Source organism: Antrostomus carolinensis, unplaced genomic scaffold (assembly GCF_000700745.2).
Source record: "Antrostomus carolinensis isolate BGI_N321 unplaced genomic scaffold, ASM70074v2 scaffold8285, whole genome shotgun sequence".
Lineage (NCBI taxonomy): Eukaryota > Metazoa > Chordata > Aves > Caprimulgiformes > Caprimulgidae > Antrostomus > Antrostomus carolinensis.
Genome location: NW_010315766.1, coordinates 89,639 through 104,583, shown reverse-complemented (window position 1 = coordinate 104,583; position 14,945 = coordinate 89,639). Strand labels below are relative to the sequence as shown.

The 14,945-nt window shown below is 40.1% G+C and overlaps 1 protein-coding gene across 1 annotated transcript in view; it reads right to left on the bottom strand.

Moving 5' to 3' along the window:
- KIAA1328 (KIAA1328 ortholog) overlaps window positions 1–14,945 on the bottom strand; it is a gene marked incomplete at its 5' end in the record, with an annotated part of 159,898 nt that overhangs the window by 56,364 nt on the left and 88,589 nt on the right. The window contains one exon of the mRNA XM_010168061.2: window positions 265–950. Within this exon, the coding sequence (XP_010166363.2) occupies window positions 265–950 (686 nt within the window). The remainder of the gene's footprint in view (window positions 1–264; window positions 951–14,945) is intronic.

The following is a 14,945-nucleotide window of genomic DNA, read 5'->3' as shown; positions in this document are numbered from 1 at the left end:
CTTTTAGCAGTGCTTTTCTTGTGCCTTTCTTTCTACCACATACTGTTTTCCTCTTCTGCTTTCCACAGCTGTCATGCTGTTTCCCAACAGTATATGCTAATATACTAAAAAGTCTCCTCTCCTCTAAATCACTGTTAGAATTTGTGCCATGGTCTTGCCTATTTTATTTTATCAGTTCCACTCTCCCACTTTAATTAACCATTGCCCATATGTTCATTAGAAATTTTAGAATTTTTTTTTTTAAATTATAAATCTCAAAATCACCTGTTATAATCCATATGGGATTGGTGTAGTTGCTGTTGTTTTAGGAGAAGTTTTGCTTCTTGCTTAGTCAACAAATGTTGGAGTCGTTCCTTTTCAATTTCCAGCTCCATTTTCTGAAGAAGCAGCTTTTGCCTTCTTTCTTCATACAACCTTTTAGCCTGCTCTGTTTCTTTAGGTCCTGAGTCCACGCTGTCATTTAGTCCAGAAACTCGAGAGCACCGAGGGTAACCACAGGTTTTGTCAACTGGCCCAGAGTGTCTTCTAAGTACCTGGCTGACATGGTGGCTGTCTTGCACGCTCCCCGAGCTCCCTACATGCCTGCAAGCACAACTGCAACTCACTTGCTGAGGACGTGTACTCTGAAATTCATTTACTTTCTGATCTATCTCCTGAGCTGGTTTTACATGGTGAGGGCTCCTCTGCTTGGTGGGGGAAATCATATTGTTACACTTCCTGTGCAAGCCATTTTCTACCGGATATTCCTTCAGACACTCCTGATGGTTGCAATCTATTTCAGTCCCATAATTGTCATTATTCCTGCAAGGCTGAGACAATGCAACACGTGCTGGGCTTCCAGCCTTTGATGCTTTACTGTTCTTATAAAAAGTTTGAGGTCCCCCAATACCCAAGTAGGAACCATCTAGCTCCAAAGATGGTTGCTGGCATGAGCTCTTCTTACTGGATACCTGCAATAAGAGAAACAATTTGCTGTTAATTACCAAAATTTATCTTTGCTCATTAATTTCACTTGGTAAATGTGTTCTCTCTCAGAAACAGACGTCCTGCATCATACTGATGGACATACAGCCAAACCTGACAAAACGTTTATCAGAAGACAGACATGAATCTGCTATCAAATCTACCTTTCATTCCATCTACACAAGTATAATAAATGTAAAACGACTGCCTGCAGGATCCTCAGCATAAAATGAGTCACTTCGGAGTATCAAGTAGTTGTGAGCATCTAGGGTTACATAAAATCAACTTGAAGAGTGGCAAAAAACATTAAATGTTAATGTTTCAAAATGTTTAATTTTGAATACCGAGCCAAAAAATCCATTCAGCCACTATAAATACTCTTTGATTGGCCATTACACAGCAGGAGATTTGATGTAAAACATTTCACCTTGCACTGAATGGGATATTACTTACCGCTGGAAATTTGATGAGAGTTTTTGAAATATCTTTACAGAAACACAGATAAAAACCAACTACTTTCTGTAAAAAATGGTTGTACATCAAAAGCTGTCATTTAAATACAAAACATGTTTAAATTCAGCTATAAATGTAAGTGATTTTTCAATTAAGCTGGGCAAGTGATTATACTCTGATAAAACTCTGAAGAAAGAAAGCAACTGTAATTCACATTTGTCAACCCAGTGCAAGCAAATGCTAGTGGTTTTGTTATACTCGTGGATATTATGTAACAGACATCAAAATCCTACTTACATCCTGGAGTATCTTTGCACTATGGTTCATCTAGGCAGCTAAGCATTTGCGATTTAATGCACATCAGAACAGCAGTGATTCAGGCATTCGCATTTCTTTTGCTAGACCTGTGCATTAATTTCAATAACATACTGAATTTTAATTCCTCCAGCCTTTGGAACCTTTAACAAAGATCTAGATTTTTTAATTACAGAAGCCAAGTTTGCTAAAGGTAACAAAACTACTTCAGTGGAAGTGGTTTAGCAGGGAAATTTGGTATTCACTGATGGAAAGAGAAGTATTATTTGCACTCTGTCAACGCTTACAATAGATAGGTATTGTCCACATAGAGTGGGAGACAGTCAGCAAGCCCCAAAACAGTAGAACTTAGGAATGCAAGCAGGTGTACAGTGATGATTAGAAGAGGGAAACAATCCAAATCTATGCAGTGTTTATATGTATAATTTAAATTTTTTTAATAAACAAAATACCAAATATACTCTGCTGCCCTTCAAGACAACCAATTACAAGTTTCTTGTAGACTTCACAGAATGTAAATTAGCGTGGATTAGTACCTGAATACTGATATTTGATTATTTCCAGTTTTGTGGATACAAATACATCCTCTCTGCCGTGTGATTGAAAGCCAAAGATGTCATGTTTTGCCCCAAAGGGCCCAGGGAGTTGGAGGCATTTGCATTAATGTCAGTGCTAAATGTCTAAGGAAAGTCTGGTGCTTGGACTGGGTGAAAAGTGCAGGACATTAAAATATTTTAAAGTCAGAGGGGCCGGCAGGGCAACCGAGCAGAAATGCAACAAGCTGCCAAAAAGATGGAATTTTGTTATTTTTTATTTGCAGCATGCCATCCTTGTCTGCAATATTTTATAGACAAATAAAGGCTACAAAGCCCTTTTAATCATAATTAGACAATACATAAAGGGATGACCAGCAACAGGAAGAATTATTACAGAAAATGGAAAGTAAGAGAATCCTGTGGTTACACGCTGTCTCTGGTTTCCCGCTTCACCTGCTTCTGCAAGCACAGCATTTTGGGCACCAACAGAAAGAGGCTTTCAAGGTGGCCAGTTTCCCAGCCCCCTGGGACAGCAGAAGGTGGCAGACCTGAAGGTATTCTTAGAGGATCCTGACAGAGATGGCAGCTTAGGGTGGTCTGCAGAAAGCATACACCTACCCTTCTGCAGCCCACAAACAGAGGTAAAAAGAACAAAAGATTAACTAATTGACAATTTCCTTATTTTAGCAGTTTGTTTTATTGACTGAAGAGACAAGATAATGTTAAGAAATCTAAGCACACCAATGAAGATGGTACAAAATAATCATCAGGAGCAGGTTTAAGAATAAAGGCCCACATCGCAAATTAACTTCATGGCTGAGACTCTATTAAGAGTCCCTGAAGGCCCTAAAAGAGAGGTACCAGTTAGCATTTGTTGACCTTGGCCGCCATTAAATCTGCCCTGATGGTCTCAGAAATGGCATTGACATTTAAAGACTTCATAACAAGGCAGAGAAACTTTAATGTTATTTCACAGTTACAGTATGTTTGCAGGGGGGAAAATTCTCATTAATGTCATTGAACGCAAGTGGGGTTTTTTTATTCCTTTAGAAGAAGAAGGTCACGTTAAGCAGAAGACTGAGTTCCAACATGCCTTTGACAGCTACTCAGTACTTTGCAGAGTCTAACCCCAAAGAAAAATTAACTATTGGGAGTCACAAGCCAGTCACCAACTTTGTTAGCAATTTATGTGTTTCTGTTAATGTTTTAATTGAAAACTACAGATGGATTGTAAAGGCTGCAGGGAAAAGAGACAGGAGTTTACATTTATGAGGGATCAGATGAGACCAGAGCATGCCATGACAGATCTGTAAAAGATGCAGACCAGGTGAAGGGGAAAAGAGAAGAAAAAATAAAAAATTCCAAAGGCCCATCTACTACAGTGAGCCTAAAGACTCACAAGCATAAGGAATGGGGTAATTTTACAAGATGAGTTTAAGAAAGATATTGCCTATGGGACACATGGAAACCGTGACGGACCATGATGGAACAGCTGTGCTTTCTCCTCTGTGGAGCTCTTCCAGGCTTGTTGTACGGTATTTAAAGATACAACTTCCTTTAACTGAGGCTTAAACAAACAGACTCACTCAGACTGCTCCTTGCAACATATGGAGTTAATAAGACTTGACCAGATGTGAAACTTTTGCATGGAAACAAGGAGATATTAAAAAAATAGTGCAAATAATCTTTAGAAAGGCTTAAAGAGGTAGATGTGGGGACCTCTACAAAATCTTTACTGCAATCCCAGTAATTTTTGCTCAGGGATTCAGAGTAGAGCTTAAACAAACATACAGTCCTTAAAACTTCCTACAAACAGACAAACAGTGCACCAGTTTTATGCACGCAGCATTATGATCTCTGCAAATTCTTCTTAAATGCAACTTGTGTGCTCTGCAGTGTTAATTCACGGTGCTGGCAGAGGAGACGCATTTACCGACTGACTCCAGCACACAGGGCTTTGTACTGCAAGGGAGGAACTAGTAACTGATCAGATCTTACAGTCTCAACACAGGCAAGGTCCTGACAGATTTCACTGGTAGCTCTGCATGTACAAAACATGTTTAAGAAACAGTCCAAAACCATTACCTTGAGAAATCTTGCACTCTGAGGATAAAAGCTAGAGACCTAGTGAAATATAGAGCTGTTACTGTGAACAGCAAAATTCCTATAGATGTTAACAGTGTTAGAGTTTAACCCATAGCACCTGCGTCTGCAGTTTGTAGCTGAAATACATTTGAATACAGAAAAAGAGACAATCAACTAAAATTTTTCTCAATTGTATCTTTAGAACATTTATCTAACCTGGATTTTCACCTCTGGGTTTTCTTTTGGTGGGGTAGAAACAGAGAGAGGAACATGCAGGTTCAGAACTGCTCTGTTGTGCTGATCTGAGTGTGGACCCTGGAGGAAGCCAAGAAGAATGAACAGGAGCAGCAACCAGAGGAGAAATAAAGAGATTTAAAGATAATTAAAGATTAAGCAAAAATTTCTAAATGGACAAATGAGAGGCTACCCTACATAGGGACTCCTTGAAGAGCACCAAGGGCACATATTGGTGACCTAGCTGACACACTTACTAAGGTATACATCCTAAACCTGGAACTCAGTCACCACTATGCATTGTTGATGAATGGGTCTCATCTGAATAAAGATTCACTTTGGGTTTTCAGGTCTATCGACAGCATAAGCACTTGTTCTTGTCAGTAGAATGAGGAGAATATATTATAAATAAGCTCAGGTAGGATATCAGGGCAACAGAAATGCTGTATTAAGAACAATTATTTCAAATGATAGGACTATTTGAAGTGCATTACCAGTGATTAAGGAGCTATTCTTTCCAAGAGTCTGCAAGAATTTATCAAGGAGAATGTAAAAAGGTAAAGATTTTGAAGTAAATTAGTAGGATGTACTGAAGTCTATAATTTTTTTTTTCTTTAAATCATGTAATCCTTTTTAAAAATCTCTACCTTAAGTTATCTAATATCCCTCATTACAAAGTACATACATAATAGTTCAGCAACTATCTCTGTCACTACCTAAGATAAATACAGTTGATAACTTGGAAGGTAAGCTGACCATTTTTCAAGCAAAAAATAAAGCACTATTATCTGTAGAAATTATGTATAGCTATGATTGCCGTATTCCATTGAATAAAACAACTGGTCTCAAATCAAAGAAACTATGTGAATGACAGTCACAAGCCTGTATTTTTCCTGTAAAAATCTACTGAACTCAATATACTGAACAGGTGTAGCCAAAAAAATAAAAATAATAAAATAGGATCACATCACAAAAAGTGAATGTATAGCTGCTAGCTGACAGCAGAAGAAGACCTCCTATGCTTGTGTTGCCTTCAATTTTTTTCTCCTTTTTGTTAAGAGGGATTGAGCTGAGATGCCAGGTGCACAAAAAACCTGCATTCAAATGTGAGCATGTGAGCATTTGCTGGCACTCAGCTTTAAGTGTATATTTTGCATTCATAAACATGCCACCCTTCTTCTCCAGCTACACAAATATTGTAGATAATCTCTAACAAATGCTTCCATTTCAGATCAGCAAACTGGTTTTACGCTGGCTGATAAGGCAGTCATTAATAATACAGTGCTCCAAGAAAACTAGAGTGAGGCGTCTGTACGTGGAGCCTTCAAGTCACTGTGAGAAGAATGCCCATTAAGCCCAAACAGTGCCTATGTATGGCAATGCAATACCTGACCACTAAAATTAAGCAAACATGTTTACTTTCTGAAACAAAACTATATTGGACTATAGTGTTTGCACTACAGAAAAATGCCACTGTACTAATCTTGACAGCACCACGTCTAACTATTAACATTCAATGTGCTGCCGACATTATAAAAACAAAAAAATCACAATCTTCTGACTTCAATTTTTTACTTCTGCCCTTTATTTTACTGAAGAATCAGTAGTTCAAGACCTAGATAAATATTTCAAAAACTATACTATTTGTGAGCAGAGCAGGTCACTACCATTTCCCAGTGCATTTGGAGTTCATGTGAAATAAGGGCAGAAGAGTGATGAGCTGCATTTTTAACATGGGCATACACAGAATAGTTGTCTAGCTGATAGAGAATGCGTAATGCAACATCTGCACGGTACGCCTTGCCAAAGCCCATCCCAAATAAATGTAGTGCATTCTCCCTAGTGCAATTAACTCTCGCACTCTGGCAGGTTTTGCTAGAAGATCATCAAGGTAGATTACTTTCCAGCATATGAACTAAATACTTACAGGTGTTGTATCATCAGTTATTACTTACAAACTTCTGCATTTAACAAGACATCCAGGCAAATGAATGATCTAATTTATGAATTATTTATAAGAATTTCACAGCATGCTCCTGGCGTCATCCATGGCCTTTTCCAGGTCATATGACACCAATTAGAGCTGAATTTTAAATTATTCAATAACCTGAACTCTCTTGTCATTTAACATATAGATATCAATGCAGTAAACAAGTTAAGTCTAATGGGCCCTGGAGGTTTGCGTTCCTCGGCCCATCAGCAGCAGAGGCTGTATGCTACCACTGGAATAGAAAATAATAGAATGCAGCAGTCAAAAACATTTGCAAGGTTTTAATAAGTTATTTTGGCTCCCTTAGGGATTTTAGTATAACTTACAAGCACTGAATCTAAAACATATTAAAGTCCTTAGCTATGTGCTTTTAAAACAAAATTAGGACATAGCAAAAGAGCAAGTCTGACACTAACCCTAATTTAGGCCCTTAATTTGAAATGTTGTGGAAATTATGGAGTAAGCAAGATTTACTATGCACAACTCATTACCTTCAGGCTCTCCTACAGTATAGCCAAAAATAGCCCCCTCTCCCAACACATATACACCTGTCTGTAAAGATAAGGCTACACACTGGGAAATTGAAATGTTAATTTAACAGCTATCAGTTGGCAGGTATACCCTGCACTCCTGAGCAACTGGGTGGAGAAGGGACTTCCGCCATTCTTCTATCCTAACAGCACTGGGGAGACCAGTGCCCTAGGAACCCATCCAGATTTGGGTGTCAGCTTCAAGATGTACCGGTTCATAGGAAAGGCTTAAGGACCTTTGCAGAACATTATAAAAAAGAGAGGAGATATAATAGCCTCTGAAGCACAAATGCAATAAAAGACATCTTAAAACCATTGTTTTTTACAATGACTACAAGAAGAACAAGAAGATAGCAAAGGTACCTGAGATAAACAGCACAATTAGATATCTGATTCTGCCTCAGTGTAAGGACCTCAAGAAACATAAGGCAAGTATGCCACATCCTGGCTCTGGATCAGTTGCCTTCCGACATCTGTGAGGAACTGCACTATGGACTTGTCTCAAAGATTGTTTGCAAGGATGGTCACAAGACCACCGGGTTCTGGGAACCCCGCTGTGTGAAGGCGCCCTGCCCGCAGGGGTGTTCTGCCTGGACATGTCCCTGCCCAAGTGCTGGGGGGCACGAAGAGACGTGCCATTGCTATGGAAACTACGGCCCTCGAAGGGGTATTTAAGGAGGACCGGCACGGGTAAGAGGGGCAAGCTGTTGGCGGCAGAGAGACAGGAGAGAGACAGAGAGGACGACCGCCTGACCGCACCGCACCTCGCCGCGCCGCATCACCACTGGAACGAGCAACTGAGACCTCCTCGCCCACCCCTCACCGTCGCCTCACCGCTGGACCCGTGGTGGTGACTATTCTTGCTGCCCTATCCCGACTCCTTGCTTGATTTCCCATCTTTCGTTCCATCCTGTCCTATCACTATCTTCTTTGTTACTCTTTTTTCTAATAAAAGGTGTTCTGGGAGTGCAGCATGTGACCTCATTTGTGTCTTAATCTCGCTCTTGGGATCATATCGAAACCTTCCCCGACATCGGATCAGGATATTTAAATGATCCCTGACATCGGATCGGGACAAAATCTAATGAATCTGTGAGCATGGCTTCACAACTGAAGGGCGCCATATAGACCCCCTATCTACTGCTGACCCCAGAAGTCCAAGACATATAGTAGAAAACTTTTTAGACTGGGTGCAGCTCAGGACGAGCCTAAACTGTGCTGAGCACCAATTGACTTATTTTTATAGTATCTGTGCCTCAGCTTTATGAATGCTGCTGTAATAAACTCCAGACCCACTCCCGCATAAGGTCGCCTGTAGGTCCCTGTTGTGGAGAACCCAACAACCCCACTCATCTATACACATTTCCTTTGCACTCTCCCTGCTTTGCAAGGATTAAAAAAATTCCTGAGCTCTATTCAACAGCAAGAGAAAAAGATGGAAAGGTAGATGTTCAATTTATCCTTTTAATCACAAGCAAGAAGATCTCTAGCTACTGCTGTCAAGATGAATGCCAAAAAAACAATGACATTGAGAAAACATCATTCCAAATAAGTAAAAACATACCTATCCAAAATGTCTAGCCACATTAGGAAAAATAAGGATTTAGATAAAGAACGTAACACTGGATTTTCTGTCCCAACCTTATCATTGGAGGGGGCTACAAGAGAGTTCTGGGTTTTGTTTTATTTTTTACTTCTTAAGAAATATAGTAGAGAGGGGGAAAAAAGACAACTGCCTAATCTCACAGCACACATTTTAAGAACATACAAAAACAGCTGTAAGGGATTTTATTTTGGTTACTAGCCAGATTTAGTTTCATTTCTACGCTGAGCAGCATTTGATTATTTCACATTAAGGGCAGTAACACGTTGGATGATAAGAGGGAAGTTCATATTGGTTTTCATTAAAGGGTAATATCCACAATGTATTTGGTCCTTCAAGGAAACTTTTTCAAAGTTATTTTAAAAAGCAAACAGTTTTCTACTTGGAATCTCAAGTTTAGCATATCAGGGACTACACACATGTTCCCAGCTACTGACAGTCTCTTTAGAATTCAATCAGCATCTGCTCCAAAGTCATGCTTTCATAGCTCCAGACACAAGACAAAAGGGCAAATATACTGTGACCCTTCTAAATAGCCCTGATTACGGTGATCAAACAGAAGCCAGATACTTATGTGGATAAGAACGTGTAGAGTTTGATGTGTGAAGATTACCACAGGAGTAGACATTGAATCAGCATTTGCCAACGTGTACCTCACCATGACAGCCAATATCACCTTTCCCCTGTATTTACAGTAGGGATAACTGTGGTACCCATTGGCTAGCGATGAATTTTTAAGTAACAGCCACTTCACTCAGAAAGATTACCAGAAAGTTTTACTTCCTTCAGAAGGTGTCTCTTGCAGAGTCCCTGAGGTATGGACATAGGCTTTGAAATACCTTTGCTGTACAAAGAAAGAAATAAAATGGACAGCATCTAAGAATTAAAAGCATGTTCAGAAACAGTGACAGTGTTTTGGGAAAAAAAAACAACCAGAAAGTTATTTAAACAATACACAAATTCCACAAAAGCCAAAACAGAGAATCTTTTTACTTTAAAAGAGTGGGAAGGTGTGCCCAAGCAAGCACATTCAGTCAGGGATGTCCTTGCACTAAGAGCCAGCCAGCATTTAGATTCTGCTAATGATCCCATCTCTGGGAAATAATTCATAAAAAGTAAACAGTAATTTTCATGTGCCTGCCCTTTTGATCTTACATTTGTAGGGAGTATCCTGAGGCTAGCTGCGGGCGCCCCTGTGGCTCTGGCTGATTGACCTCTAATCTGCCCCTCAAGTAACGATCATGCCAAGGAATGACAACAAGAGTTGCATGTAAGCAGACATTTCAATGCAATTCCATTAAAGACAGGCTGACTCACTTCATCTTGTCAAAGAAGAAGTCTCACATAAGAAGAAATAAAAGTGTTTTAGAGAGACTCTTTTATTTTGTAGTAATGCTGTTCTTCAGAACAAAGACTGGAACAAGACTAACACACCAGCATCTAACTGGTACACAGCTTTACGTTAACTGACCAAATGTTAGTGCAATACAGTACAACAGGCAGCCTCGTGAGTATGTGTTAAATAGTCTTGATAGAAGAAAATTAAGAAAACCCTTGAGAAGGGGCAATTCAGACCATGGTACTTGACCTCTCCACATTTCAAAAAAGTATATATGCCCTTCGTCTAAAGGCTTAGCTACTGACTGCTTATGATCTCATCAGCTTTGAGATCACAGCTCGCACGCTTTTACCTGACACTGACCCAGAGTAAACACAAAACAGCATGTAGGAGGCAGCTTATGTCTCTTTCACTAAGAATAGAGCTAAGAGATAAAATGGCCAGTGCAGAGCAGCCAACACGTATGTAGAAACTTGCCATCACACCAAGGTGACTAAATTACCAGGTACTACTTCTTTAAATAAGGAAGTAAGGAAACTACAAATTAATCTGTTAGAGTATACAGAAATGGGAGAACAGACTGTTTCTATTTTATAGTTATACTGAAAAACCATGTATGCTCCCAACACTCTGAAGGGTACAATGCAACATATAGATGGATAAACTGGTAGACAGGTAGCACTGGAGTTGCTACCAAGGCACTTGAAAGTCTGAGTCTTCTCTGAATGGTGGCTGAACTCCAACATGGGCAGATATTACATATATATTATGCTTCCAGTTCCTGCTTCAGTCTTTCCACAGTTAGTTCATATACCTGTTTAATGAGACTGCTGTCAGATTCCCTTGCATTAGCAAGCATCCAATTTCTTATTAGAAGCCAACAGCTTAGTTTACATAAGAAGTCCATGAAAGTGAAAATGGCATTCCGCAAATGGAAAGGATGTGAACATTTTTGACTAAGAACATATGTAGCTGGAAATTTGTGCAAAATACAACAACCCCTGGAGAAGTTCCACCTAAGTAGATTTACTGAACGATATCTCATAATCTGTTACCTAATCTGACAGTCTCACATTGGACAGGTGCCCCCTGAGACCTCTGATCAACAGAGACAAACTATCTCACTTGAGTCTGGAAAACTTGGCTCCCTCAACATAAAAATTCAAGGTCCTTTTGACATGCAGGCTGTGATTTCAGTAAGAAATTGAATGTTTCCTATCTGGCAGACTTGCAGTATCTCAAACAGGTACATAAATTAACTAATGAAAGATTGCAGGAAAAGTTGTATCAAATAATAGGAGCATGCATGGAGCAAATAGCAATCTCTCGATCCCTGGGGGTAAGCCATCTGTTTCCTTTTGAAGCCCACCATGAAGGTGCTGACTTCAGAACACTCTTGCCACACTTGAAACGCCACTGAGGATGTCCCAGCAGACCTTTCATCTATGGCTGAGATTCCTCAAGAGCTGAGGTCATTCTGCAGTGGGTTTAGTACTGTTGAAAGCAGCAACAGCTGACAGAGGGAAATGACCTCTGATATATTAAGCTACAAAGATCAACTTCCTCTTGACCCATGAAAATGATCTTTTATAGTCCTGCTTGACACCATAAAGTATAGCAACGGTGTCACAGCTATTACTTGCATAAAATGGTCCTAGATGTGGTGTAGAACAGTTTGACAGTCCATCCTGATGGGTCTCAGCTGCACAATATTGATATAAAGGCTCTTCTATAGTTACCATAGGCCATTAGGTTGTCTGAATGGACATACATCACTACCAGCTTGTGTGAAGGAGAACATTAAGTTAAAAGGGCATGACCAAGCATAAATTGAAAGGCCCTCCACTACTCCAGGGCAGCAGTGACCTTGTGAGGCAATCGCCTTTACTCTGAGACACTGCAGTCTGGACAGACAGACCAAGTAAAACCCACCCACAGGTTTATTAAAGTGAGTTCAGTTTAGAAAAGCTCACAACTACCAGCATTTGCAATAGCCTGAAAGGAAATCCTCGCACAAAGCCAGGTCTTTGTCATAAACACACAAAGTATGAAAAATTAAACGTGTTACATTAATAGTTAGCAAAATACTATGTCCTGCTTACAAGCTGAAGGACAGGGGACAGAGAGGGACAGTTTCCAACTATGAACCCCTTCAGTACAGTCTCTCCTAGTGAGAATACGATGAAACCTTTCAATATAGAACCATCATTTTATTGTGCTGTGCCAATCTAAGAGCACTGACTATATAGCTATGAGCAAACTTTACATCCCTCTTTAGCTCTCTTTCTAAGTCAGTGACCTAATAGCTGTCCATTTTTTAAAAAAATCTGCTTCCCACCTAACAACAATTAATGTAGCAGACACATGACATCTAGAATTTGACATTAATTATTCTCAAGTAGTGAACCAATTTTTGAAAGGAAGGTTTTCTGTTTGGTTGGGTTTTTTTTTTTCCCCTAGGGGAAAACTGTAGAAGTTTAAATTTTTGTATTTCACCTTTGCTCAGGTTTATCACTCCCCAGTTTGTGAAGTCAATCTGTACAGTAAGTCTGCACAAATGCAGAAAGCAGAAACCACTCATGATGCCAAAAGGTATGAATTTTGGAAGTTCTGACAAAATTTTAATGCAGAGTGGAAGGTTCCTCTATCTGGGTTCCCAGGCCACTTCTTTGGATAGAGTTAGTTAATAAATGTATTCTGAGTACCAGGCTTAAGCCTTCCTTATTCCATCTAAAAGAGCTGCACTTCAGCTCTCCTTCTTAAACTTTGGATTCAACAAAGAATAGTAATGCTTTGAGGCTGAAAATCTCTAAAACCACTCATTGCCAACTTTAATGGGAGCAGAACTAGGTCAACAGTAAAATTCACTCCCTCCAGGAACAGAGTTGAACCATCCAATTGAGCACAGAAGAAATTCTCACCACGTGTTTCCATATCGGTAAAGTCCCTTGGTATTTGTAAATAGTTAAAAAACAAAACAAAAAAACCCCAACTTCCAAATATTGTGGTAGAGCAGAAAGCTCTATCCTGCTGGAGATGCAAAAAACAGTTTCAGCCTCCCTCACAGTCATATATTAAATGAGTGCATCTTCTCAAGTGCCACAAACTTGATGGCAGAGAAGATAAGAAGTTGGAATTTGGGGTTGGAAGTTGGAAATATTCAGAAGAACTGAGTGAAACAAAAAGGAAGAAGGGCCAAAAGTAAAGAAAAAAAAGGAAAGCCAAATCACATTGGTTCAGTCAGGTATTTAAAATGGTTTTTCTTTAATTAGCTGAACTGTAATACAAATTAAAACTGAATTTCTTGTTCACAATGTATTCATTGGAGGGGAGGGGATGCAGCTGGCTATTTCCAGAGCAGTTCAAGCTAAAACAGACTCAGTTCTGCAGGACTGAACAGGAGCCAGTTTCCATCCTTCTCAAAAGACCAAAAAGCAACTTGGCAGTGGAGAATTTGACTGCAAGCTCTATCTCAGAAATACTTATGAAGCAAGACAAACCTGTGGCAATTGTGACTGAACTCATTAAAATCACTACAGATTATTTAAAGTCCTAATGCCTGACATTCAGGTCCTTTATTATGCTTTAAATGCCTAGGAAAAGAAGCTGTAGACATAGGGCAGAAATGAGGGGTTTAATACCGCAGAGCTGATTGCTAAGTGACCAGTAAAACGAGTTTAGTGCCACACAGTATTTTTGGCATGAAATCTTAACTGGGATTGATTGTAGAATTTCACTTTGTTTTTTGAAATCTTTTGCTTTCTGATGACAGAACTGTTGATGATACAAATGCCCCAGCCCAGCTTTCAGTCTGGATAATGACCAGAAGCAAAGTAATCAGATCTCTTGGATCAGTGTCTGTTTCATGATACGAGATAAGATTAATAGTTTCATGCTGATTTGCCATTTCCTAGAGTGGTGTTAAATTACAAATTTACGAGGGGGTGGGGAGGAATGTGTACTGTATGAAACTCTTAGAAAAGGGCAAAACCAAAGCACAGTTATTATAAGATAAAACCATAAAACAATCACAGCCCTTGGGGGACCAGAAGCTCTGTGCAGCCTCTCATGTGTCAGATCATCATAGGGTGCCTGGTTATTTTATGATAAGATTATCTAATGTTAATCTCACCACTAGAACTGCCTGCAATAAAAATGTTACCAACTTTCTAATTTTAATTACTGGGTTCCTGAAGATAACTACTTAAGTTCTGTTTAAAAAAAACAACACTCCCCATGGTTTCTCTGAAGCTGGGAGTACTTCAAATATTAAAATTGTGGACTGAATTCCTTTCAATGTCTTTAACTCTGTGATTATTAACTCCTTGATGGATGGACCACTCGGTGGATGAGGAACTGGCTGGATGGCCGCACTCAAAGAGTTGTGGTCAACAGCTCAAAGTCTGAGTGGAGGCCGGTGAAGAGTGGTGTCCCTCAAGGGTCGGTATTGGGACCGGTGCTCTTCAACATCTTTGTCAGTGACATGGACAGTGGGATTGAGTGCACCCTCAGCAAGTTTGCCGACGACACCAAGCTGTGTGGTGCGGTTGACACGCTGGAGGGACGGGATGCCATCCAGAGGGACCTTGACAGGCTGGGGAGGTTGGGCCGGTGCTAACCTCATGAAGTTCAACAAGGCCAAATGCAACGTCCTGCACCTGGGTTGGGGCAACACCAGGCACAAATACAGGCTGGGTGATGAGTGGCTTGAGACCAGCTCTGAAGAGAAGGACTTGGGAGTGGTGGTGGGTGAGAAGCTGAACACAAGCAGACAATGTGCGCTCACAGCCCAAAAGACCAATAACTGTGTCCTGGGCTGCATCAAGAGCAGCGTGGGCAGCAGGTCGAGGGAGGTGATTCTGCCCCTCTACTCCGCTCTTGTAAGGCCCCACCTGGA